General features: G+C 48.2%; 10 protein-coding genes across 10 annotated transcripts; 4 read left to right on the forward strand and 6 right to left on the reverse strand.

Moving 5' to 3' along the window:
* Positions 1-656: 656 nt before the first annotated feature.
* Positions 657-3552, forward strand: LY89DRAFT_684128 (putative plasma membrane fusion protein prm1). Its single transcript, XM_018214820.1, has 2 exons — positions 657-796; positions 926-3552. Exon 2 carries the CDS (start codon positions 1092-1094, stop codon positions 3351-3353), a length of 2262 nt encoding a protein of 753 aa, XP_018072550.1. The 5' UTR covers positions 657-796; positions 926-1091; the 3' UTR covers positions 3354-3552.
* A 133-nt stretch (positions 3553-3685) lies between these two features.
* Positions 3686-5557, reverse strand: LY89DRAFT_644167 (argininosuccinate lyase). The gene is made up of 3 exons (XM_018211822.1): positions 5188-5557; positions 4238-5122; positions 3686-4187 (listed from the first exon to the last, which is right to left on the reverse strand). The coding sequence occupies exons 1-3, from the start codon at positions 5450-5452 to the stop codon at positions 3943-3945; spliced, it is 1395 nt and encodes a 464-aa protein (XP_018072551.1). The 5' UTR covers positions 5453-5557; the 3' UTR covers positions 3686-3942.
* Positions 5558-6112: 555 nt separating this feature from the next.
* Positions 6113-8749, reverse strand: LY89DRAFT_717795 (HET-domain-containing protein). The gene is made up of 3 exons (XM_018218369.1): positions 8081-8749; positions 7033-8019; positions 6113-6910 (listed from the first exon to the last, which is right to left on the reverse strand). Exons 1-3 carry the CDS (start codon positions 8712-8714, stop codon positions 6291-6293), a joined length of 2241 nt encoding a protein of 746 aa, XP_018072552.1. The 5' UTR covers positions 8715-8749; the 3' UTR covers positions 6113-6290.
* A 690-nt stretch (positions 8750-9439) lies between these two features.
* On the forward strand, positions 9440-11169 carry LY89DRAFT_644170 (FAD/NAD(P)-binding domain-containing protein). The gene is made up of 2 exons (XM_018211823.1): positions 9440-10498; positions 10549-11169. The coding sequence occupies exons 1-2, from the start codon at positions 9647-9649 to the stop codon at positions 10981-10983; spliced, it is 1287 nt and encodes a 428-aa protein (XP_018072553.1). The 5' UTR covers positions 9440-9646; the 3' UTR covers positions 10984-11169.
* LY89DRAFT_614785 (uncharacterized protein) lies at positions 11071-11763 on the reverse strand (the record flags this gene model as incomplete). The annotated part of the gene is made up of 2 exons (XM_018210702.1): positions 11292-11763; positions 11071-11219 (listed from the first exon to the last, which is right to left on the reverse strand). Coding segments are annotated over exons 1-2 (444 nt in total), but the record flags the coding sequence as incomplete, so codon positions are not given.
* Positions 11764-12109: 346 nt separating this feature from the next.
* On the reverse strand, positions 12110-14662 carry LY89DRAFT_781284 (cellulase-domain-containing protein; the record flags this gene model as incomplete). Its single annotated transcript, XM_018222470.1, has 13 exons — positions 12110-12168; positions 12222-12263; positions 12313-12394; positions 12448-12714; positions 12764-12816; positions 12865-12978; positions 13029-13096; positions 13147-13355; positions 13409-13443; positions 13509-14201; positions 14257-14427; positions 14481-14609; positions 14656-14662. The coding sequence occupies 13 exons, from the start codon at positions 14660-14662 to the stop codon at positions 12110-12112; spliced, it is 1929 nt and encodes a 642-aa protein (XP_018072555.1).
* A 1130-nt stretch (positions 14663-15792) lies between these two features.
* LY89DRAFT_41632 (Bromodomain-containing protein) lies at positions 15793-18985 on the reverse strand. Its single transcript, XM_018207373.1, has 4 exons — positions 18677-18985; positions 16327-18601; positions 15994-16279; positions 15793-15945 (listed from the first exon to the last, which is right to left on the reverse strand). The coding sequence occupies exons 1-4, from the start codon at positions 18778-18780 to the stop codon at positions 15887-15889; spliced, it is 2724 nt and encodes a 907-aa protein (XP_018072556.1). The 5' UTR covers positions 18781-18985; the 3' UTR covers positions 15793-15886.
* A 729-nt stretch (positions 18986-19714) lies between these two features.
* LY89DRAFT_684133 (NUC189-domain-containing protein) lies at positions 19715-21445 on the forward strand. The gene has a single exon (XM_018214821.1). The coding sequence runs from the start codon at positions 19861-19863 to the stop codon at positions 21091-21093; it is 1233 nt and encodes a 410-aa protein (XP_018072557.1). The 5' UTR covers positions 19715-19860; the 3' UTR covers positions 21094-21445.
* Positions 21446-22160: 715 nt separating this feature from the next.
* On the forward strand, positions 22161-24199 carry LY89DRAFT_41651 (uncharacterized protein). The gene is made up of 2 exons (XM_018207374.1): positions 22161-22598; positions 22676-24199. Exons 1-2 carry the CDS (start codon positions 22302-22304, stop codon positions 23885-23887), a joined length of 1509 nt encoding a protein of 502 aa, XP_018072558.1. The 5' UTR covers positions 22161-22301; the 3' UTR covers positions 23888-24199.
* A 370-nt stretch (positions 24200-24569) lies between these two features.
* Positions 24570-25307, reverse strand: LY89DRAFT_706754 (uncharacterized protein; the record flags this gene model as incomplete). Its single annotated transcript, XM_018217550.1, has 1 exon — positions 24570-25307. One exon carries the CDS (start codon positions 25305-25307, stop codon positions 24570-24572), a length of 738 nt encoding a protein of 245 aa, XP_018072559.1.
* Positions 25308-25577: the final 270 nt, after the last annotated feature.

Below are 25577 nucleotides of genomic sequence, written 5' to 3' on the forward strand. Positions count from 1 at the left end.
TTGTTGTACTGTAGACCCGGAAGTGCCCGAAGTTCAAGCGAGTGGCTGTCATTGTTTCAGGGGAGAAAGCTTGCTGCAACATCACAACTCTCACATCTTGAAAATGAATGTACCTAGTGTACCTGCCTCCACCAGACATTGATGCAGGCAAGATGCAGCCATGCGCAGGCCGTCAGGCACAGCCACCTTCGGTGGTGACCTCTTCTTTTGATGCATTTGCGTCAGAGTGCATCGGTGCTTCCTCATTGAATTTGAGGGTGGGCAGACCACGGAAGAGCTGATGCTTTGATCGAATAAAGGAAGCAACAATCTCTCGCCGGAGGCGACTTCTGAGAGAAGATGGGGACCTTCAAACTTTCGCACGCTCCATCCTGGTCTCCCCTTGCAAAGAGATCTTCTGGTATTGGCATAATCGTCTTATATGATCAGCTCCGAATTCCCAGCTATCACCATTCCGATCTCAGAAGCATCGCAAGTTCATCCTATGGAGCAATCACCTAGCATTACGAAGCAGTGATACGAGAATTCTTACCAATTTCCGTCGGACGTCTCGAAGAGCCGCCAAAACGTCGCATCTCAGTCGTGGTCGTCAATCAAAGAACGGTTGGCTGTGAGCTCTCCATCCAAAGCGGCTATTTCGGGCCTGCGCCTACCTTTGTCGCTGCAGCATCGAGTCGTCGAGGATTCTCGCCTGACGACTTATTTTGGAATTCGAAACAAAGATATCTTTGTTTCGAGTTTTTTTGATTCGTTCGAGTCTCTTGGTCGTAATATTGGCCCTTTCATGGTCTTAAGTGTACGTCCTCCGCTTCCATCTCGTCTCTTCGATTTTCAATTCACTTTCTCGCGTATTTTTTTACTATTGTCCTCGACTACACAATAATAATTTCTTCTTGTATCGAATCGTTCACGAACACAATACTAGTGATTGATTCACACGAGTTTCATTTGTCTGAATAATTCTACCTTAATCGTCATCCTTCTGCACATAAAATCATCCTGCAAACTTAATACCTTCCCTACAACGAACCTCTTTCTTGGCAAACAAATCGATCTTCTACAACAACATCATCGAGTAAAATACTTGCATAATGTTCGCCGCCCTGACTGGAATCAGGCGCCTCTTGGCTACCCACACAGACATGTCCTCCAGGATGCCACCGCAGAGCTTCCCTGCTGTACCCTCAACTCTCAACGCTGGCGATCTCGAGATGCGTGACTGGAACTCACCAGAAGAAGTTCGAGCTCATACGATACCTCAGTATACACCATATCTCGGCCTCCCATCCCGGTTATCGCAAGTATGGATAAATCGATGGACAGTCTTGATCATCTTGATCATATGTCGACTCCTGCTCGCCACCCAAACCATCAACTACGATCTGGCCAACGCCAAAGCAGAAGCGTTATCAGCATGCACTAGCGTCGAGAATGTTGGCAGTGCTATGGCTTCGATGCCTCATTATCTCTCCGATGGAGTTAATGCCCTCGCCGCCGATGGTGTCACAAAGGCTGTCAATGGACTCATGGACATGCTATCGCTGACTGTGACTGGAGTGGAAGAAATCGTCCTTTTCTACATCAACATGCTGACTTCGACATACGTGTGTCTCATCACCTTGGTCGTCGCTGGCAGTCTGCACGCCGCAATTGCGGTAATGGAGGATGTTGCAAACTTCATGAATTCGTCCATTGCTAGCATCACAGGGGATATGGCATCCGATCTTTCCACCTTTCAGAACGGCCTCAACTCCTTCCTATCCGACATCAACATTGGTGGTCTCCTTGGAAGTTCGAAAAACCCTCCTTCAATCAACCTCACATCGCAGATCAACAGCCTTACACATATCACCGTCGATCCAACCAAATTTGATGCCGACTTGACGAAGCTCAATTCCTCCATTCCTGATTTCTCCCAGGTCCACAACTTCACAAATAACGTGATCCAGACTCCTTTCGAATTGGTCAAAAGTCTCATCAATTCTTCCATGGCGGCTTATACCTTCGACAAGTCTGTATTCCCGGTGCCCCAGAAACAAGCTCTCACCTTTTGTTCCGACAATCCAGCCATCGATAACTTCTTTGGCGGTCTCACAAAGGTTGTTTTTGATGCCCGAAAGATCTTCATCATCGTGTTGACCATTGTCGCTATTTTGGTCTGCATCCCTATGGCATTCCAAGATATTTGGTCATGGCGAACGATGCTTGAAAGAGCAAGACTCATACAGAAAATGGCTTTTGATCCCCTTGATGTACTTTATCTTGCCAAACGACCATATACTTCAACAGCCGGTGTTCGGTTGGCTGGCAAGATGCCCGGCCCAGAAGGCTCGAAAGCCAAGATCCTTGCCCGTTGGTTTGTCGCTTACGCCACCACCCTTCCAGCTCTGTTTGTGCTAGCTCTCGGCGTTGCTGGCTTGCTCACTTGTTTCTTTCAATTTCTGGTCCTCAAGGCCATCGAGAAAGAAGTTCCAGTACTTGTGCAAGAAGTTGGAGATTTTGCGGACGTCGTAGTGAGCGCCCTTAACAATGCCTCTACGGCTTGGGCCATCGGTGCCAACGCAGTCATCAACAGCACAAACACCAAAGTGAACGACGATGTATTTGGCTGGGTTAATACGACCACTTCAGCGTTGAACGATACTCTCAATGCCTTCTCCGATGAAATGACGATAGCTTTGAACGATACTTTTGGCGGCACAATTCTATATCAGCCTGTTACCGGTCTTTACGAGTGCTTAGTCGGCCTGAAGATTGCCTCTTTTGAGAAGGTGATCACATGGGTCCAAGATAATGCTCATGTCACATTCCCCGAGTTTCGTGATGATGTATTTTCTCTTGGCGCAGCAGCAAGTATCGCGCCTAATGCTTCGACAGCCGACTCCTTCTTGAGCTCTCCTGGCAACAGCACTACCGACGGGATCACTAATGCTATCATCAAAGTCACCACTAAGCTAGAAGAGGCCATCAGACAAGAGGCGATAATTGCTGGATCTTTGGTCGGATTGTGGTTCGTGGTCGTCCTGATGGGATTGGTACGAGTTCTGTGGGCACTCTGCGCAAGAGACAAGACTCGCGCAGAAGGTGGAGCTGCTGGATACACAGGCGACAATCGAAACCCTATCTCTCCTCAAACCGCACATCGCAACGACAGTGGAACTTTCCCAGAATTTGGTGAACCGGTCAGCTCTGTCTATCCAACGAGGAGTCCAGAAGATCATTGGCAAGTCCCTGCATATCCAGACGATGAGAAAGTGATGGGAGCAGTGGGCCACGGAAGCTACGAGAGGAATGAGGCGCCTCGGTATCAGAGATCAAGTAGCTACGGGTTGGTAGCAGATGTCAAGCGATGAGTTCGGTAGATCTTGGCTGGTCCTTGACGCCTGACAATCCTTTGTATACGCCAGTCGGCGAATTTAATGTTTAGGGTTATGGAGAAAAGGTTTAGACATTTCTTTCACAAGACACACCACAACTCCATTCTTTTAGAAGATGCAAGAAAGCCCATGAAGGAGGGCAGGACAAGAGTGGGAAGCATCTTTCTTGTGGTGGATATATCAGTTTCGAAGGCACCAATTCCTGACATATTGGATTGTGTGCACTTAGCATAGCTTCAGTAGGATATCAGAATGGATATCTTTGATTCTAGTCTCCTCTGTTTTTCTGCGTGATTCATGTCTGTGAGCTGCTGTGAATGTAATTCTCACGATTTAAGATCAAGGTAAGATCTGAGATTTCTTAACAGTCCGTCCTAGAAAAAGCCTACTACTCAAATCCGCTCTATGGCCCGATCTCACGCCCAAAGCACGAACACCGAGGATCTAGACTATAGACAAGATCAACTCTACAGCGTCTATAGAGCGGCGACGAAGAAAGCCTGTAAAAATGCTGTATCCATACAAAGCCAGCAAACATTAATCCATTACAAGCTATAGAATTCTATTAACCGCTCAATGACTTTTTCAGCGCCTCCAGCTGCTCCAAAACCGCAGAGCGGCTAGTTCCTCCCGTCGTAGACTTCAATTCCACAGAGCGCTCGTAATCGAATACGCTTAGTACATCGTCACCGAATCTCTTGTCCACGCTTTGGTATTGCTTGACGGTGAGCTCGTTCATGCCTTTGTTCTCGTCCTCGGCGAGTGCGACCATCCTGCCGGCCAGGTGGTGAGTCTCGCGGAATGGCACACCTGTGTTGAAGTTAGCATGAGCTGGTATGAATGTTTGAAGAGTGGCTTACCTTTTCGGACAAGATACTCGGCAAGATCGGTAGCTAGCATGTCTGGGCTTAATGCAGCACGCATCTTCTCCGGGTATACGGTAGCAGTAGCTAATGATCTGGCCGCGATCTGCAGACTGTCTTTCAAGGTCTTGACAGTATCCAACATGGGCTGCACGCTCTCCTGCAGATCCTTGTTGTACGTAGATGGGATACCCTTGATGCTCATCATCAACCCAGCCATCGCACCAAACATCCTCCCAGACTTGCCACGCAGCAGCTCAAGCGAGTCGCTATTCTTCTTTTGCGGCATCAAGGAGCTACCTGTCGTATATGCATCTGCCAGCTTCACGTAACCGAATTCCAGTGAGCTGTAGATAATAAGATCTTCCGACCAGCGAGACAAGTGACTCCCGATCGAAGAAGCACATTGCAGGACCTCAACGACGAAATCTCGGTCTCCGACTGCGGACATGCTGTTCATAATCAGACCCTCGAAGCCTAGCTCCTTCGCCATCTGCACCCTATCAATCCCAAACGCATTCCCAGCCACTGCACCGCACCCCAGAGGCAGTTTATTAACATTCTTCTTCGTAAACCTCAGACGCTCGAGGTCAGATTGGAAAGCCGTAGCATAGCTCAGCAGCCAATGACTCCATCGAATCGGCTGTGCTCTCTGCAAATGTGTGTAGCTCGGCATGATGTAATCGATATCCTGCTCGGCGCGCTGGGCAATGACTTTCAGGAGGTCGACGAGGTATTCTTCGATCAGGATCAGCTCGTCGCGGAGCCACATTCGCATATCGGTTGCGACTTGGTCGTTGCGGCTGCGGCCGGTGTGCAGCTTGCCTGCTATGTGTGTGCCGATAACTTCACCTAGGCGGCGCTCGTTGGCGGTATGGATATCTGTCTTACGGTTAGCAATGAAGGTTTTTAAAGGAAAGTACCCCGCGAAGTAGAATCTTGTTTACCTTCATCTCCAGGTGCTGGTTCGAATTTGCCCTGCTCCCATTCCTTCATAACCTCCCCCAAACCCTTTTCGATAATCTCGAACTCCTCCTGGGTAAGGATACCAGTCTTGACATTCGCTCTGGCATACGCAATTGATCCTTTGATATCCTGAGCATAGAAGACGCGATCCATCGATAAACTCTCATTATACTGATCCATCAACGGATCCGTCACGCCCGTAAACCTGCCACCCCATAATCGAATCGGCTGCTCGTTTTTCGCCATGATTTCCTTGCACAATTGGATCTAAATTGAAGTCGTCGAGAGCTCTGAGTCAACTGGGAGAGATATGCGGGAGAGGGAGTGGCAGAATAAATTAATTTCTTTCTGCCACATGATGGAGTCGCTAGGTAGGCGGTGAACACCTAAGAATTTCCAAGTTTTTTTCTTGCTGCATATCTTGCTCCACTTACCTCACTTGTTCTTTTATAGTATGCGCGTGATGGTTCTTGCTTGTTGCATATAGAGGCTAAAGGATATTGTTTAGACCAATTGGACTTTCAGGTGTATGTCGCAAGTCACGACAATTATGGTGGAATGCAGGGGAGGCTTTTGACCCTTTTTTTGGCGAGGTCGCCTGAAGCAGTTGGATTGAGGGGTAGCGAAAAAGGGGGGAGAAAGTCGATTAATTCGTTGGGGAGGTTCGAAAATCGACATTAAGTGCAGCAGCAATAACCACTTCGGTGTCTTCGAGTGAAGGCTTTTTGGAGGAGACTCCTTTACTATCGAGACTTATTTCTGTTCAGACCCAAGTCTTCCTCGATACCACCCTCAGAAATCGTCATGCTGGATCTGTTAAGGGTGGCAATAGCTACAGAAGGAAAATAAGGTCTATTACTCTAACTTGCTCAGATCTGTAATTTAAAGTCAACTCAGGCTTCTGGTGGATTTGAATCGTTGGACGAAGAACATCAATGTTGAGTAGCGAAGTGAAGGATTGCTGGCATTGAAAATACGCATCGACACAGAAAACCTCATGCATTGTGATCTCCACCTGAGGCTTGAGAAGTCAGCATATTCTATGGAGAGAGTATCTGTGCTTTTATTGATAGCTCTGGTGATTTCAAACGATATTGAACAGATATTCTTCTTCGCCGGTCTCCGGATTAATCCTTATCTCAGCGCAACGCTCTCCAGCCATTTTCGGGCCATGTTCTTCCAGTGCGTGACGTTCTTTGAATTGGCTGCCATCTGGCGCGAAAGATATAAGATCAAGATTGGAGAAAGATCCTATCCGTCTGTACTCTCCTTTCTTTTTCAAAGTAGGCTGGAGAACCAGGCCTTGGTAATAATCTCGAGCCTGAAATTTGCGATCCTCTTTCCTCGTGACAAGCTTCACCATAGGAAGTAATATGACTCGAAGGACGCCATAAACTGTAAAATTAACATCACTGTCCACTTTCATGAAGAGCTCTTTCTGTGGAAGTTGGATTTGGACATTTCCTTTGAAAGAATGCCTGTACCAGACCCCAGACAGCGCGCCAGGACAAGAGATAGTCAGAATTCCATCTTTGAGCTGGCCGAATGGATCGGGACCTAGAGGTGTTACTGAGACATGATGCACCTTCGACAATAACTGTAATTCTTGATCCGGAGCACGAGGGTAGTACTCGACACCTCCATCAACAGAAGCCCAAGACCAAGAAGGTGCTCTGTACTCTTCATTTTGAGGTCGTTCAGAAGCTATAAATTAACAGTCAGCTTGTTTCTCTTCATTCAAATACCACCATAGAGGGTGTGAACTTTTCAGATCATGCGCAAGCTATCGACTTCCGAGCTTCTTAGAGAATGTTATGGGCACTTACATAATCGTCGCCAACACAGCATTTCCTCCATTCCGGTACGCCATAAACCAGCAACGTATGTGTCTCCACACTCGCGCTGCGCTTCACGCGCTACTCCTGCCAGAGCTACAAGTTTATCACTGCCCTTAGTCATTTTACACGAGCTGTATGGGACTATGATCTCTCTCCAGCTATCTCGCATTGCGTTCGGTCGCACACCAGGGTCATAAGCACCCAGCAGCGGTTCTTGCATCCCATCAGGGAAAAATTCGCAAGAGTATTTAGTCCAACATTCCCAGAAGACATCCCCTTCGCCAAAGTAAAGAGTCCGGTGAGATAGAAGCCGTTCTTGTAATGTCCAGGCACGAGACGAAAGATGTGTTGACGTTATCCCTTGAGCGTAGAGTTTCTCGTATGCCACAGCGTATGTAGGCACGTCTTCAGTAGAAGAGCCCATCAACGCTCCTCCGATAAAGTCTGGTGGTCTTAGGAATAGACCTTCACTGCCGTCTTTTGCAGAAGACGCGGCTATCGTAACATGGGAGTGGCCATATACTGAACTCATGAGTGAGGCCTCACGTTCCCAGTCATGTACAGAATCCTGGATAATGCAAAGGGAGTCTATCCATAGATATTGAAGCCCGAGATTCAAGGTGACCTGTATAGCTTCTTGAAAAGTCTTGGTGAGGATGTCGAATGGTATGCCAGTTTTGAACGAGTCCAGTGTTTCGGAAGTGAGTTTGACAAAGTCAAGTCGGCCCCAGCAGTGGCTTAAGGCGGCATATGGTGCACTAATCTCGAGGTCTTTGGTCTCAACTAGCTGTACAATAGGCTGGTCAATTGCAGCAGGGGGTTTACGGATATACAGTAATCGAGCTGGCAGCTGGCCAGTTTTTTGCGCTTGGCGTCGGGGGTGCTCTTGGCTACATGCGGCCAACCACTGTCTTGCCCTGACGATCGAAGAAACAGGAGACCAATCTGATAGTTGTAATGACGGAGAAAATTTATCTAGCAATTTCATAAGTTCTCCAGAGAAAGATATACACAGATAAGGACTCATGGTACATACTTGATCCATCAAAAGGAAAGACAATGAGCCCTTCTAGTAATTGATGCGATGGCCCTGTCGAATGACATAAATAGAGTGTGCCAATCTTGTTGGGTGGATGGGTTAGAAATAAGGCTGTGGATTTCCCTAGGAGGCCGAGCCTTTTCTCAACCTTGCGAGACTGGTCTAGCTTGGACGGGCATATGTGCTGCATAAAGAGGCGACAAAGTCGACATCCAGCCCGACATGCTGCCTCTAGCTCTCGTAGGCCAATCATATGCGCTATGACGTTATTTTTTGAGCCCTGATGATGTAGGTGAACGATTTGTGACCATTTGCTTGGGAAGTCATTGCATGGACCGCAATAGCCATTTTTCAAGTCCTTCTCAGTACTAGGTACCAAGTCTGTGATCTCTTTCGCAAGCTGTTCTTCGTTCAAAACTTCGTGTTCAAGCGTCCAGTCATAATAGGTTTCATCTCTTTGGCAATTCGTGTACCAGCTCTGAAGCTCCGCTAAGTGATCTTCCGTTGGAGCTCCTAGTGCTTGTCGTTTGGCGAAATCTAGAGCACTAGGAGGCGGAGGCGGCGGTAATGTTTCAATTTCGTTGGACCTCGAAACGCCAAGACGAGATAATACTTTGCGAGCCCGATGCATCGTAACACTTTCTTTTGAAGGCTGATAATTTCTGTGCATTGAAGTTATGCGATCGTACCCAAATACTGGCTGGGGGAGGGTTCCACTTCGTCGCACAAGCTGACTAAGTTTCGGAGACCTTGAGGCCAATAGGTCTCATTGACGCTCAAGTACTGAAGCTTGTATATGCACATCACGACAAAAGGGTTGATGGTTAGGCGTTGGTTTCTGTACGTTAGGTTTAAGATTAGATGTTATTGGGAGTATATGTTAGAATTCCAGTAGTGAAAGACAAAGTGAGTTCTCTCCCGGCTAGCTCCCAATTTTACAGGCTTCTATGCCCTATAGTCATAGTGCATAGAGCCTATAAGTTTAGGGGAGTCTGTGCTGTGCTGGCTATGAGTGCCTCGCTTCAGGTACTTTGTCGGCCTTATCGGTGTGTACAGCAGCACACTATCAAACTCTAGCAGTGCTCCGTCCGACCTGCAGAATTCATGTCTAATACTTATTACTCATGCGCGGCCTTCACTTTGAAGGACGTTGAGCTTCCCCTTTCGACACTCGCTTAAGTAGGCTGACGGCGTGGGTTGTACGCATGCCCGGGTTCACGAAGCCAACTGCCGCTATCAGCTGCATGTCTTCTCCGAAGCTTCGAGTTGCATTCAGAGTGGTCATTGGTGCTTCATGCCTGCGAGTGCATATATGGAATATCGATCCTCCGAATGCGACTCCGCCTTCGTTCTTTATGTGAACCACAATTGTACATTCTTGTGTCTCGGATCTGTTGACCTCTGGACAATAGTGTCAGGACCTAGAAAGATCACTGGGAGCGGGATTTCCTGACATCCTTCGGGTCGTGCTTGATTCCCATCCACCTTCCAATACTTACCATAGTTGGAGACTCGAACCTCATTCTTCCGAATACGGCCATAGACCCCACCTGAAGCCCGAACATGGAACCGCAACCTATTAACGTCGCCATTATTGGCGCCGGCATAGCTGGTCTAGCCTTTGCCATCGGCCTCTCAAAATACCCCCACATCACCTTCATCGTCTACGAATCCCGTCCCTCCTACGCTGAGATCGGAGCTGGCATAGGGTTTTCAACAAACGGCCACAAAGCCATGTCGCTCATCTCTCCGAAGCTATGGGAGAACTATCAATCCCACGCCTCATTCAATGGAAGTCCTGAGAAAAGAGGCATTGGATTTAACTATGAGGTCGGCGAAAAGGGACTGCTGGAGGGAAAGAGGATTATAGAGACGGTGATGCCAGAGGGGTATATGCAGAGTACTTGTCACCGAAAACATCTTTTGAGTGTGCTTGTTGAGACGTTGCCGGATAAGGGGGAGAAATGTACGGTATTTAACAAGAAGCTGGTAGAGGTTGACGACACGGGCAAGAAATTGGTCTGTGTTTTTGCGGATGGTGAGAAAATCAAGGCCGATTTAGTTGTTGGCTGCGATGGAATCAAAAGTGCATGTAGACAGTTTGTATTTGGCAAAGACAGTGAAATTGGCAAGGCGCAATTCACTGGGAAAGTGGCGTATAGAGGTTTGGTCCCTATGGAGAAGGCAATTGCAGCGGTTGGAGAAGACAGAGCAAGAAATCGTCAAATGTACTTCGGCCATCATAGGCATATGTTGACATTTGGGGTGGCCAAAGGGACTATGATGAATGTCGTTGCATTCCACAGTACGGGATCTGATGCCTGGGAATACTCCTCCCTGGTGCAGCCAAGAACGATAGAAGACTTTCTGAGAGATTTTGTTGGTTGGGGAGATGCTGTGACCAATATCATTTCTGTAAGTGCTGATTTCCCACAATGTTGCACAGACTATTGATTAAAATGAAGAGCATCGAAAACCCGGAAGTATGGGCCATTTTCGACCACCCAAGAGTAGATACCTTCCACAAAGGTAGAATCGTGCTTCTTGGAGATGCTGCTCATACAACGAGTCCGCATTACGGTATGGGAGGTGGAATGTCGGTCGAAGATGCATCCATCTTGAGCAGTCTGCTCGGAAGCTGCACTTCCGTAAATGATGTTGCACCAATGCTCAAAGTGTACGACTCTATAAGGGTAGATCGATGCTGCGATATCGTGGCTGCAAGCAGAGAACAGGGCCGCCTATGTGATTTCGAGGCTGATTGGGTTGGGGACGATCTTGAGAAAATCTCTGAGCAGTTGGACAGCGAGTTAAGAAGATGGATGTGGGATTATGATCCTGAAGTAGCTTACAAGAAGGCGCTGGAAGAGTTTGAACGAGAAAAGGGAACAGTAGAATAGAACACTCATCATGGGCATGTTCAATTGGAGGAACTATTGGCTTCGAAATTGCGGAGCAGTGATCTATTTTCCAGCACAATATTGCCCGAAAATGCATTGCTCGAAAGGAACACTAGCATTGATGATAGCCTCAAACACACTCTTAGCAATCGTAGCTGGCAACGGTGGCGTTGTACTATTCGCAGCATCAACAGCATCCTGAATGACCTCCAGATCTCGTGACGGGACATCGACAGCTTGACAATATTAGCTTTTCCTTCCCAAAGAGCCATCCTCTCAACCATCTCGGGCAAATTGACTGCACTCACCATCCAAAGTAGCTTTGAACCTCGTCGCTTCCCTCACATACCCAGCTCTCAGAGCGAGCAATTGCAGAAGCTGCGTATCTACGTCATCGATGCCGTCTCTCACTTGGTCGAGAGAGCCGCAGCATAGAGTCCCGTTTGGAAGAGTCAGGGCTGGTGAGCCCCATGGTATCGTTCTATTTCCTGATGCAATTGAGGTTGGAAGAGGAGGGAGGGTGGTTGCGTAGCAGGCGTCACTGCTATTGGCTGCGAAACCAATCGAGGTGAGAGAAAGGAGGACTATGAGAGGGCGGTACATCTTGATTTGGTTTGAATCAATGACTTATAGCGTCGGGTTTCTGACGATTCGAATCAATTTTGCTAGATGATACAAAATTTGGTATGGCTTTTGAGGAGGAAGTAAAGTTCTGGATCCGACGGCTTTACTCGAGCTAGTAGTCGAAGACGTTTTATCCTTAACACAGTCTGAAATCGCAATGACTTAAGAGGAATGAAAGAACTTCGAACTTGTGTCGATGGCATCATTGAGAGGACTGCTCGAAAATCTTATATAGGCCTTCGGGAGTTCAGTACTAGTCTGGTCATACCCTGTATCCGGGTGGGCAAGTGTGCCGAGACCCCTGATTACCCTGACGAGGATCTCACCGCTTGCAGGTAAAGTAAAAAATGATCGACGCTCTTCAGGAAAGATTTTCTTTTCGGTCTGTCAAATCGGAATTGGAAAGTCCGTACATTTGCAAGCACATTTAGCTTCTCGTCAGCCTCATTTAAACGCATCATAAACCAGTACATCATTAAGGGACCAGGCACTGCGTCACAATCTATGTATCCGTCCAAATACCATTGCTGTAAGTCGGCGTTTCCGCAAGAATGTAAGAAGCTGTACAGAGTCAGTCACACTAACGAAAATGTCTAGAAGTGTCATGCACGTACTGTCAAAAGAGCCAGCGGCCCAGCCAAGATATCCCAGGTAAACTGCGCCCTGTTAGATCAAGCAGTATTGGAGGTGGGAGTTTGAACCTACCGTCAGAATTTGCATTCAAGTATGCAATAGCCTCGCAAACATAAAGCTCACAGCTCGCTACAGAACCTCCTCCAATCTCGGACTTCACCAGTATGGTCAGCTTTTGATCTTCTCGCCATCTGGAAGTTGACCTACCAACAAAGCTTGTCTTCCATTGCATCTTAGCCACTGAGCTAGTGGCGCAAAAGCCGTACTGATATCGCTATCCACGCAGTCGATATGCGTTCCGCTATTGTCAGAGTCTAGATACTTGTGTACATCGAAGACAAGATTGGTGAATGATCCATCAGGATTTGTGACGTTGCTCAATGCTGGCCCCGAGCCATCTGTTACGAATGTTTGTGCGGACGTCCAATCATTGCCTGGTAGAAGGATGATTTGCGTTGTTGCGCCGGCATTGCGCTAGAATATGTCAGTGAGAATGTTCATTCCGGACGAGGAGAAGACAGACAATGGCTGTGACTGCTGCCTGACAGGATGCCGCCCAGGTGGTGATACTTGGAACTTGGTAATATTAGTTCCTATCCTAACATAACATCTCGCAGCGCATACCATCGTGAGGCTCGTTCATGAGGCCGAAGACTACTTTGCTTTGGCCCTTATACTTCGATGCAATTGCGGCCCAGACAGCATCGGTTGGACCCCTTTGGCCAATGATTGCGCCATCTACACACATTGTCAGCGACATTCAACGTCATGAGAAACGAGTTACTCACTGAATCTCGCAAAGTTGTGGAAATCGATCAAACAATAAGCTCCAGTTGCCAAACATGACTGCACAAGACTGCGTCGAAATCAGATTCCACCTTGAGTGAGCGGATAATACAGACTGACAAATCATACATAGCGGAGTTCGTGGGATCTAAAGTGGATATAGCATTGTATTGACTGTTCGTGATGAATTGCCAACCGACAGGAAGACGAAATATGTTGAATCCGTCTTGACCAACGAAGTGTACCATTTGGCCTGGGCCATCTGGGAGGCCATGCGTGGGACCAAGAGGACAGTAAGCTCTTGATGGTCCTGTTGGAACTTGATAGCCCTGTTCAACCTATGAGCTATCACTCAATAACATTTGTAGGAAGCGGGACATACGTTACTGTCACCACCAAATTCACAACCAGGAATATCTGAAGAGTTGACTTGTTAGTATTGATTTCCAGGAAGGTAAATGGTAGAGGGGGTGCGAAATTACTGATACCAGCAAACTGAACCTTTCCTGCACTTGGCGGAGGTGGGTTTGAAGTCTTGCAGCTGAGCGGTGTGGTTGAGCTTAACGACGACAACAATGTTGAAGTGGATGATGACTTCGTACTAGAGACTATGGATGTAGTGAAAGTGCTTGATGACTTGGTACTAGATACCTGCACGCTGGAGATTGATGTACTGGACTGCTTTGTGCTCGATAACTGGGCGCTGGTTGACTTGGAGTTCGAAACGCCTGAGCTTGAGGTCACACTGGAAAGTGTGGCACTGTATCTTGTTGACTTTATGCTGCTCGAAGAGGAGGAAAACAACGATTGCTGATTGGTGGGGCCAGTACTCTTTGTTGAAGAGGATGGACTGCTGACAATACTCGTAAGGTTTGTAGTACTAGAAGGAGACACAGTCCGGATAGTAGAGATGCTTGAAGCTTTCACCGAGGACGACAAGGTTAGAGTACTGACAAGACTTGTGGACTTTACGCTGCTGGAAGAAGACAGAGTCTGGACGGAGGAACTGCTGGATGCCTTCACTGAGGACAAAGACGATAGAGTACTGACAAGACTTGTGGACTTTATGCTGCTGGAGGAAGACAGAGTTCGGGAAGTGGAGATACTTGAAGCCGTCGTCGAAGACGAAGACACCTTTGAACTGGATTGAACGGACACAAGAACCGTTGCAACCACTACTATCCCGTCAGCATGAACACTATCTCCAAATTCTTAAATTCGACTGCTTACCCGAAGGACTGCTAGAAGCTACCAGGGTAGAAAGCGATCCAACAGCCGAAGTACTCAAGCCCACAGTATACGGAACAGGAATACACTGCGAGTAATATATATCATGAAAACTGCAAAAATACCCAGGCGAGCACTGCGTCAAACCCGTATACGTCTGACCCGCACATTGACCTTCCGCAGAACATCAGCACCAAGCACAGATTCTATATCAAGGGTGCACTGACCATCAGGTACTTGGTCCCCTGATGGGATAGGCGACGCTGCGCATTGACTGTAATACGCTCCTTGGACTTGGCAGAACCATCCTTGTGTGCAAGTCGTGAAGCCCGTCCATCCTATTCCTCCGCACTGGCCTTTGGATGATGTTAGCATTCGTCGCCAGAAGACAAGTAGCCAAACCTGCCATATGGAGGAGATTGGGCCGATATTCCAGCCACGAAAGCAGCAAAAATGAAGATAGAAGCCATTGTTCGGCAACAGGGCATTTAGATTGGGATGATAAGATTTCCATTGTGGAGTGGAGGGCAGAGACTTGGACTTTATGGTCATGTTTGGTCAGTCTTCGACGTGGGTAAGACTTCGAGATATAAGACTGTCTAGCCAAGTCCTGACAAGACATGAACATCATTATCCCACGAGATCAAGAAACTTGCGGCCTTGCCAAAGCTCTCCACAAAATCAGGTTATTGTTTGCATAACATATGGATAACGCTACACCAGGAAATGCCGTTCGCGTGAATAGCGAAGAAGCCATTCTCCAACTTTCAATGCTTGCTTGCTTGTTTGTGTTGTGCAAAGTCAAGCCGAGACGCAAGAGACAAGAGATGTTTTCTTTTTCGGGCGCATGTGGTCTGGCCGATGTCTTCATTCAGAGTATGCATATCTTTATGCGACAGCTCACTAATCGAGAGAGACATTTGCTAGTTCGTGATGTTGCGATTCTACAGTACTCTTGTTCCGCGATCCCTGGGCGCTATGTTGCGGAGCACTGTGTCTCGTAACAGACCAAAGAAGGGGGAGGTGCACTTGTCACCAGTGAGCAAGAGTGGACATGAACCCTCATCGAACAGTAGCTGACAAGTCATTGAAGACGAAACCTACCTTTGAGCAAAGAAAGAAATGTGACCAAGATTCTCAAAATTCTCATGATTATTTTTAATCTTCATTCATGCTACTGCTCGTCGGCAGACTATCAGCATTTGCGCGCTGTGGCTTCATCGTTTCCTTCTTGCTGCCATCGCAAATGCGAGGGCTTTTTTTACTCTAACATACATGAAATTTTCGTGTGGCTTCTTCTTTTATGTTCCTTCCAAGCAAAGTAAAGTCAGGCATGAATGAACGAATCCATTCTCCTTCCTCCGCCTCAAACCCGAAAAAAGCCTGAAAGATGTTCTGATGTGGTAACACATCCAAACTCAATCTAGCTGCGGAGTAACCATCCATCAATGCAATAACGTTGAAAACGAGCTGCTGTTTGGTAGAAGCGTACCAAGCTGTGGAAATTCATGCTGAGAAATCGTGGATAATGTACATGGTATAGTGGTCGTGAAGGTAAGGGAAAGGGTATGGTACAATCGAAAGAGGTCGAAGGGGGGTCGAACGCCTAGCAGAAGCGATTGGCCGGGACTGATTATTCCTCCTCAGAGTCGGAATCTTCATCACCACTGGATTCATCTTGTTGTTCGACGGCTAATTTGTCAGTTAGGACTAGAATGCAAAACGATTTGAATAACTTACTCGGAAGGACAGGCTCTTGAGATCCAGAAGTTTGTCTATCATAAGCGTGGAGCGTCTTGGACAGTGCATCGATGTTTCGTTCTTGCTCATATTTGCTCATTGGCTTGTTCTTCTTCTTAGGTGCAGCTGCCTTTGGAGGGGGTTTGGGGTGGCTGTCTGCGGCCATGGACTTCTTGATGCCTTCTTGGACATCGGGAGCGTATTGCATGATGAGACCATGGATCTTCCAAAGGAGCGGAACACTGATAACATCGATATCTAATTCGAGAGTGCCATCTTCACCAGCCTAGGTCTGTTAGTGCTGTTCATAACAACCAAAAACTGTTCACTTACATCAATGCCAGGTCTCTCCCTCTTGATATCGGCCAGCACTTCGTTCGAGACCTCGTCAGGTAGTGCACCAAGACCAGCAGAAATTGTTTCCTTCTCTAGGGTTCCCATGTACTTTTGGCGGTTACCGCTAGCCTTCTTGGAAGCAGCGGGCTTCTTTGGTGGAGGAGCCTTCTTAGCAGCCTTGGGAGCCTTGACCTTCTTGGGCTTCATCTTGAGTGCTGCCTCATCTTGCGAGATACGGTTCTGGATGATGCCGACCATATCCTTCTGCATTTGAATCAGTCCTTGATCCGGATGCTTGGCGCCCATGAGAGTGATCAGCTTTTGTTGCTCCTCGAGCAGTCTTTCCTTAGCAGCCGAAAGTGTGCTTTCCTGGCTCTTATCAACAGCGGCTTCCTCCTCCTCCTCATCTTCATCTGATGACTCGCCGGCGCTGACTGGACTGGCCGCAGGGGGGCTACGATCGGCAAGATACTGGTCCTTCTTTGCCCACTGAATATTGTATAGGTCCTCTACCTTCTTACCGAGGTCATGAACAGGATTGCCAACAGGATTGAACTTAAAACAGTTCCAGAGCATCTGTCTGATGTCCTTGTCGAAATCGGCTGCATTGTTATACGATCCTGCCTTGAGCTTCTGCGACATGGTACTCAAATCCATCGGCTTCTTGATCATGGCGAAGTACTGAGGGATACCAAGAGCAACTGGATCCACCGGAGTCTGGAATGGACTTACGAAATCACGGTATTTAGCCTTGTTCAATTCGGTCAGAATCTCCTCACAGAACTTGAGCTCATGTGCGTGCTTCTTTGACTTTGGCCGGACAGAATAGGGCAGATCCTTGTTCTTGGGTGGGTGGATTTCTCTCTTGGGACGGCCACCATCAACCTTCGTGGAGTCGCGGCGGATCAAGGGGGTGTTGGAGGTTGGGTCCAGGGCAAAGGTCTGCGCAGGTTGAGCAGCAGGAGCTACCGCACCATGAGAGCCTCTTGAGGGTCGGCGAGCAGCAACTCGTGGGGCAGCATCAGGAACGGGAGTGGATCGCTTAGCTGCAGGCTTCTTGTCCTTCTTCGGTGCAGGAGCAGGCTCAATAAAGGCAACCTTGGGAACTTTGTTCAATAACGTAGCTCGAACATCTTTACCGGCATTTGTGACGGCGTGACCAGGACCGTTGAATGTAAGGGCATTGCTGTAAAGCAATTCGATATCGCTGATGACCTCGCTCATAGTTTGATAGACCATATCTCGCAATCGGTGCTCCATCGTCTCCAGGTCAATCGGGGTCGAGATCTTCTCGGCGTACAATGCTGCAAATGTGGGCCAAAGTCTTGCAACTGGCCCGCGGAAGTTCTTGCCAGCTGGAGATCTCGCAACAGTCTTGATGATCTTGATGATGTTATTTGCGGCAAATGGGGTGAGCTTTGGGTCATCCTTGTGATCTCCAGAGGTATCTCCATTCTGGGTGGGGGCTTCTTGCAGAGACATCTTGGCGTCATCTGTCTTTGTGCGCTTCGCAGAGGGCTCAGCTTCGTCGTCATCTTCACGCTCACGAGACACTTTGGCGGAAACAGCGGGTGCGTCCTCCATAGCTGTGTCTTTCGGTTCAGCAGTAGAATCAACGAATTCTGCGTGGTTAGATTCGACCTGCGCAGGATTTGGATCGGTCATGGCAGCCGATTGTTGCGGTGGTTGTAGATCGGAAGGAAGTTCAGGGACGGTTGAAGGAGACGGATCGAAAGTGATATCAACACCTTGACTGTTAGCGTCGACCTCCAAATCCGCTGTTTGGTTCGCAAGAGTATGGTCGTCAAGATCGAAATCGAGTGCGTTAGCTTGCGATTGTTCCTCCAAGCTTGCTTCTGGCGCAACAGCTTGGATTGTATCTCTGAGATCGGACTCTGGTGCTTCAACTACTGGTGGGACAGCTGAGGTTGGCGCGACGTCTTCAATCGCAGATTCAATGGCGGATTCCGCAGAAACCAGCGCGCTCTCAGGTTGTTGGTCGCCCAACGACATTGAGATCTCCGCGTCGGTGGTTGTGTTCGTATCTTGAAGTTGTGAAGGATCAGAAACGGAGGTGGAGGAGAATTCTAATTCGGGAGCAGGTGCGGAAAGGTCAGGCAAGATTGTTTGGTTCGAAGCGAAAGCGTCAATATTACTAGCGCCATTCACGTCGGGCAAATCGGTCGCTACGTGGTTCGAAGGTGAGAGGGTGGGTTTGTTTATTGTAGCATCAGAAGTGGAGTCAATGTTGGTCTCATCTCGAGTTGAGGTTCTGTAAAAATTTGATTGATGATAAGTATGTATACACTAAAACAGAGAAAGTAGAAGGAGATCGAGGTAGACTCACCCGTTGATATCTAAATCCAAAGCCATCTTGTCTGATGATGGAACGGGCTGTGTCTTTTGCTCGAGTGCGACAGCTTCTGAGTATTGAGTAGTCATGACGGCCATCAACAAACAGACTGGCAGCAGCCTGGTCTGAGATAGAGAAAGCCAAGTCTTCTAAGAGGATGCGATCTTGAGTGCGTTGGAAGGCGACACTCGAGGCGACACCGATTATCTGTGTCGCAGATACAAGAAAGGGTGCTTGGTGGTGGGAGTTGATGGAAGACCTGGCTCAAGGTTGACAGCCTTGTCTGGATAGCCTTGCGGATAAACGGTCGTAATATTGGCCACCTGGCGCCAAATTTAAGAAGCGCGTCGAAGGAAATCTAAAGCTCAGATGAACTACGCCGATCTCGCGATGAGCGCAACGATTTATCGAGGATGGGTCGTGTTGATGTTGATGAACGCGGTGGAAGAAAAGCGCGTCGTGGTGATCGGGAGGTCTAGCGAAAGACTCCAATACACGAAAAGTTGACGATGGCGATGCGCGCGCAATCAAGACGAGACGGCGTTTCTGTTTGTAAATTACCCGCGACCAATACGAGAGGATGCGCCTTTGGAAGAAGGGAAGAAAAGGATCGTGCGATGCGATGCGACGAGAGAGATGGTGGTGAAGATGAAGGGTCAGGTCAGGCGTTTTGAGGAAGTGCACGTGAGGACCAGGTGACGACCTATGGGAAGCTCACTTTCAGGAAGTCGCATCAACAGAAAATATTCGGAGGGGAAGGAGCGATCAAGAAGTCATAAATTTATCGAAAGAAAGCGAGGCCCCCGTTAGCGCAAACCTTATGCTCCAATGGGACATCGTGCTGAGCCGGTTAGTCATTCGCAATCCCTGCTCAGAAGAAGTCTCAACCACCAATGAGACTTTGTTCAAGCCCCTACACGACCCGCCGCCCCGTCCACGAGTCTCGATCGAGTTTAGATTGTTTGAGCTCAGACCATATCTACTATCACGTGTGCGCCGCCAGAAGGAAAAAAAATTGACAAGTTTCTAATCGTGATCGATTAGCTGCCAGGAACCACCAGCGAGTGAACGAGATCTCGAATCTCCGTTTCCATCACACTCGACTCGTCGCCACCCTCCCAGCTCTGAGGATCGGCACACCACAGTCCATATCGACGATTCTATCGATCAAAAATATAATGTCGACCAAAAGGAAACTCCCCCAGAAGCTGGGCCAGCCGGTGGTCAAGCAGAGCGCAAAGGTTCTGAGCAAGGGAAACCTGGACGAGTCGAAGACAGTTGTGTCAAGCGGCAGTAACGCGACCAAATTAAAACCAAATGGGACGCAAGAATCGATCGAAATATCCAGCGATGAGGAAGAAGTGGAGCAGGAGGAGAACTCTGATGCAGAGAGCGACGAGGAGCAGGAGTCTGGGGCTGAAGCAGATGTGGCCATGGAGGATGCGGACAACACTGCCGATGGACCTATACCCGACGAGAACGATGAAGACGCTGCAGAACCCTCCTTTGGAGATTTAGTCAGAGCTAATGCCTCGGAACCTATCGATGTAGCTGGTGCCTTTGAAGACCCTTTGAATGGCATGACATACCCCAAAACTTCCCAAATACAAGCTCCTTTCGGCGCCTCCCTCGGTACTGTTCTTACACAAGCTCTCAAGACAAACGACATTTCTCTCCTCGAATCTTGTTTGCATACAACAGACGTGACTACTATTCGCGCCACGATACAACGTCTCGAGTCCCTGTTAGCAGGCACACTATTGCAGAAGCTAGCCGAAAGATTACATCGAAGACCAGGCCGAGCAGGAACTCTTATGGTGTGGGTTCAATGGACACTGGTTACACATGGAGGATATTTAGCAACACAACGGGACCTGATGAAGAAGCTTGCGGAGTTGAACAAAGTCATCGATGAGCGAGCAAAGGGTTTACAAAGTCTCTTGTCACTGAAAGGGAAGTTGGACATGCTTGAGGCGCAGATCGAACTACGAAGGAGCATGCAGAATCAACGGCGCCGGGCTGACGAAGACGAGGACGATGAAGATGTCATCTACGTTGAAGGCCAGGAGAGTGAGCAAGAGGCTGGGTCTGGAGCCGTCAAACCCCAAAGATTAGCGGCGAATGGCGACTTGGAAGACATCTCTGATGACGATAGCGAGGTATCAGAAGATATGCCCATGACAAATGGTGTGATAGCGGACTCGGAAGACGAGGAGGAAGAGAGCAGCGATGAAGACGACTTAATAGACGACGCTGCCGAAGAGACCGACGCCGATACTGGCGACGAAGATGAGGTCGACCACGATGATCAAGACTCGGAAGGAGAAGACGATGATAGTGATGACGGTGTCCAGGCCGGACGACCTGCAAAGATGCCCAAAACTGGTGGCATGTTCTCCAAGAAGAGATGAAAAATGGGCTCATAGCATTTGGCGTTGCATGGCATGGCGTTCTCTCACACTACAGGTATATGTTTGTCAGCCGATACCTTTGTAAAAAGCATAGATATGTGTCGTCTCCTTGGACATTGCAGCTGTCTGAAGATAAGTACCTATCAAAATATTGAATATTACCACGTGGTGGATTTACCACGAAATAAACACCAATATTTGCCGTCTCTAAGCTGTTATACCTGTCAAATTTTTTCTTTAGGTGTGTTTTCCTGTGCTGTGTTTCACATATTCTTAGTTTTGAGATAACATCCGAAAATAGGGGTCCGACGCAAAAACAAAAGTAACCATGAGAATATCATAAACAAATATACCCTCCTTTGCAATGCGGCTCTCTTAAGCTGTCATGTCTCACCAACTTTCTACTTTTATCTTGATCGACAGTACTCCACATTTTCTACAACTCGTGAGGTGTGCGTGCCCCCCATACGTGGAAAAGGGCTGAGATAACTGCGTGGCGCTGCGGCTGTGGCATGAATCGTTTTGAATCGTCAGCCAGAGAGAAGCTTTCCGATGGGGAGGTGGGGGCTGCATGCATTTCTTGTCTGCGACATTCCACATTCCTCAACATCGTCAGGATAGTGCATCTGTTTCATGGGGTCTGTCATCAGAATTGTTTACAAGCACACCTTGAGAATTAAAGCAGGACGAACGAAGATGTTCGAGGCCAGCAAGATATGTGCATGCGAGAAGTTTCCCCATGAGGAAAGGAAGGAAGTCTTCGTCCTTTCATCTGCAGCGTCGATCCCCTGTCCACTCCACTTTTCTCCTCCCTCCACTAAGCATCCGCTGACGACGCCTCGCGTGCTCCAACCACGATTCCTCCTCATCTCTCTCTTCTTCTCCTTGTCATCTTCTCCTGGATAAAAAGCCACCTTCCATCTCATCCAAATTGTTTGCAGGTTTGCAGAGCCGTCAGTGACATCCCACCCGGCTGGCTACGCATCTATGTCATCGTCGCAATCTCTTTAGCCGTCTAACGATCCTCGCGTGGCACGGCAAGGGCTTCAATTCTCCCGATTCTCTCGCGGCCAATCACTTGGCACACACTCTGACTGAAGTGCCAAGTCTTGGCAACATTGTCGCGGGTCAACGAGGCTGAAGCCTTGCTTGTTGCTATTGCATACATTCCTTTAATATTTTCATATTAAATATCGCGCGGTGGGCAGATGTTCAATATCAGGAAGCGCCTCGGGGCGTCGATTCTGTTGACGGTTTTGTCGATCATTTCGATTTGCTTACTATTACCCGACTCGAAGGTTAGGCAGTTACAGAAAATTACGCTGGGAACAACCATAGAATACACGGATTTGTGGAAATGGGGCTCAGAAGATGATGTTGATGATGATGAAGATAATGGAAACGGTGTTCGATTGGTGATTTTTGGAGATTCGTGGGTAGATGATTTGATTGAGGAGGGACAAGGAGAAAAAGGAAACACTTGGCCACAGGTTTTGTGCGAGGAGGTATGTCCTATTACTTTTGTCTTGATATGTTTTGTTTCGTTGTTTCGTAAATTATAATGCTAACTTATATTAACCAGATCAACTGCACTTCTCGACTTAACTTCGCTGCATCTCAACTCTCGGATGCATGGCCAGCCTCTCCTCCTACAGGTGCCATGACCTCGAACGAAATCCACGCCTGGGCTGTCTCTCAGAACCAACTACTTCGAGGTGGAGACTACAACTATTCAGCCTACCCCGACCTAGCCTCACAAATTCAATCCTATATCTCCCTCCCTGCTCCGCGGACGCAACCCCAGGCAACAATCTTCATATTATCCTTCGGCTTTTGGGACATCTATGACTTCGCTCAGCTCAACTTCCCAGCTGCTCAGAATGTCACAGACACCTCCATCGACTTCCTATTCGACCAGCTCGACGTTCTCTACGCTCACTTCGCCACCAAGCTCTACCCCATTACTGAGATTCCCCAAATCTCCAATTCGACGAACGCTACAACCTACTCTACATCAGAACACAAGTTCCAAGTCATCATTCCCCGCATTCTCGATCCTACCCTTCTCCCAGGTTGGGTTATACAACGTCCCATCCCAGCAAAACCGAGCAGCGTAGCCGAGCAACAAAAGAACGCTATCTACCTTACCGAACGCTGGAATCAAGGGGTTGAGAACAAGATGGGAGCATGGATGGAACGCACCGTCGACATTTCTCCAGCTCCTACAGAGTCCGTAGCACCGCCCGCCGAATCTACCGAGCCAGAAACGCGCGCAGATGTGCGTGAGAATGCTACGGAAAGACAGTCCGAGAACGGAAAGTTCCAGCAATTCGATGGCAATGTGCCTACTAAGGAAGAAAAACACAATTCCAACAAAGACGACGACAAGCCAGAAGAGGAACCCAAGGAAGAAGAAACGCAAAATCTTCCCAAGAAAGACATCTTCTACCACGACTCGGCCTCCATTCTGCTAGACATCATCCTCGAGCACCAACTCGAAGACGAAGGACTCTCCGACGCCTTGGGACTCGGCAAAGGCGAATCACCGTACGAAAGTGTATCCATCCCCTGCATGCGCCCCATGGACCTTGAAGAAGATATCATGGAACTCGTGACGCACTGGAAAGAGAACAACGGAATGCTGATCTGCAAAGAGCCAGAGGATTTCATGTGGTGGGATGCGTGGAGCCTAGGCGGCAAGGGGAAGAAAATGGTTGGGGAGGCAGTGGGCGAGGTTGTGAGGGAGGGGAAGAGTTTGCGGGCTAAGAAAGAGGGGAAGGGGAAGAGTGCGTAAATTTAGACGTATAGCATAGCATTTTGGGAGTTTTGGCGTCCAAAGGGAATGTGTATATAGGCGCTGTAAGATGGCGTATATGTTTAGATACCAGAGGATCAAGATATCCTTTTTCAGACCCAGATTTTGGCCAGTACCGTTGCGTGACCGTAAGGATTTGTTGGAGAGTAAGTAAGCCAACGTTTATTCTTGTTGCATAAATGGCCCTGCAGGTCAGGTAGCAAGACGAAGAGCACAGAGATAAAAAGGGAAGGATTAGCAAGCAGCTATCATTGCTCATTTTGATGAGCCGTCGGGAGGTGTAGCAGTATGAAGGGTTCGGAGAAACTTGAATGATGATTTGTACTTCTCCCTTCTCATTCCCGAGTACAGCAAGATTTCCGCTCACACTTAGCTCTAGAGCGTTGAGACCCAACGTATTGAGACCGTTCGAGTTGTGTTCGTCTTCTTGGATTGGTGTCGTTGCTCAGTCTCGGTCTGAGAAAGTTGGGAATGGAAGCTTTGCGGATAAGAGCGTAAGATTGAAGCGAGAAGAGGAAGTCAATCGAATTGTGAGATTCTCTGCCCCCGCTTCATATCACTCATCTTTAGAAGTGGAACCAAGTTGCAGCATTGGGCTGTTATTGGTTCTCGGGAAGGTGCCTTTCAGCTCTGAGAGCTGTGTGAAAACCTTGCGCCAACTTCAAGGATCTCCGATTACCTTGACTTGAATTTCGATGCCGCCAGCACTTTCTCTCTTGCTCTGTTTTTGCTTCTTTCCCTTCAATCTGTCTGAGCCCCATAGCAAGGCCTCTCTTTGCCGTTCGCATTCGCAGATTGGCCTTGAAGCTTTACCTGCGCTCGGGATGGACGCTGATACGTCGAGCTTATGACAGTTCTGGCAGCACCTTGGGTGCGTACTCTCGCATGCCTCGCAGACAACAAGTATTAGGTGACACCCCTTGGATTGACACTTGCTCAATCTATCCTCGGGCCTGCCACAGACATGACAGCTTGACACAGGATGCGTCAAACCATCTCCTTCCAATCCCGTCGAGCCTCTAGCATCGAACACGTAATTCTTTCCTTTGAACAAAGAATCTTCGGGGCGTTTCTTTCCAAGCCTGATCTCATCATCCATCCAAGCCATGTAAGCAGCTATTCCACCCTTCAAGGTGCAAACACTATCACCCTCTCTCTTCTCCATATTTTCTTCCATCCATCGTGCACCTTTCTCGCATCTGATACCTCCCGTACAATAAGTCATGATCTGTCTCCCTCCCTTTTCATCCTGGGCTTCGGCTCCAGTCATGTATTTTTTCACATACTGCGGCCACTGCGAGAACCTTCTGATCGGTGGCCTGAGTGCTGCTTCTCCAGTCTTCGGATCAACAAAATATCCAATCCTAGACTCGTAATGATTCCTGACATCCAAAAGCATAGTTTGAGGATGAGAATGACATCTTTCATGAAAGTCCACAGGACTTAAACTTTCAATCTTGTCCCAATTCTGAGGGATGTAATTTGTGACGCCCATAGGTGTAATTTCGGCCGCGACTCGGACGTTGGCAGGTGCACCCCCAAATGCACATGCACAGCCTCCTGACGTTGGCTTAAAGAATGCATTGCGCTTCTCCGTCGTCGAAAGGTCAAGATCTGAAAATGACCAATGAGATGAACATGCTTGAATATATGTCTCGATGTCGGATTT

This window comes from Mollisia scopiformis, assembly GCF_001500285.1.
Source record: "Mollisia scopiformis unplaced genomic scaffold LY89scaffold_10, whole genome shotgun sequence".
NCBI lineage: Eukaryota > Fungi > Ascomycota > Leotiomycetes > Helotiales > Mollisiaceae > Mollisia > Mollisia scopiformis.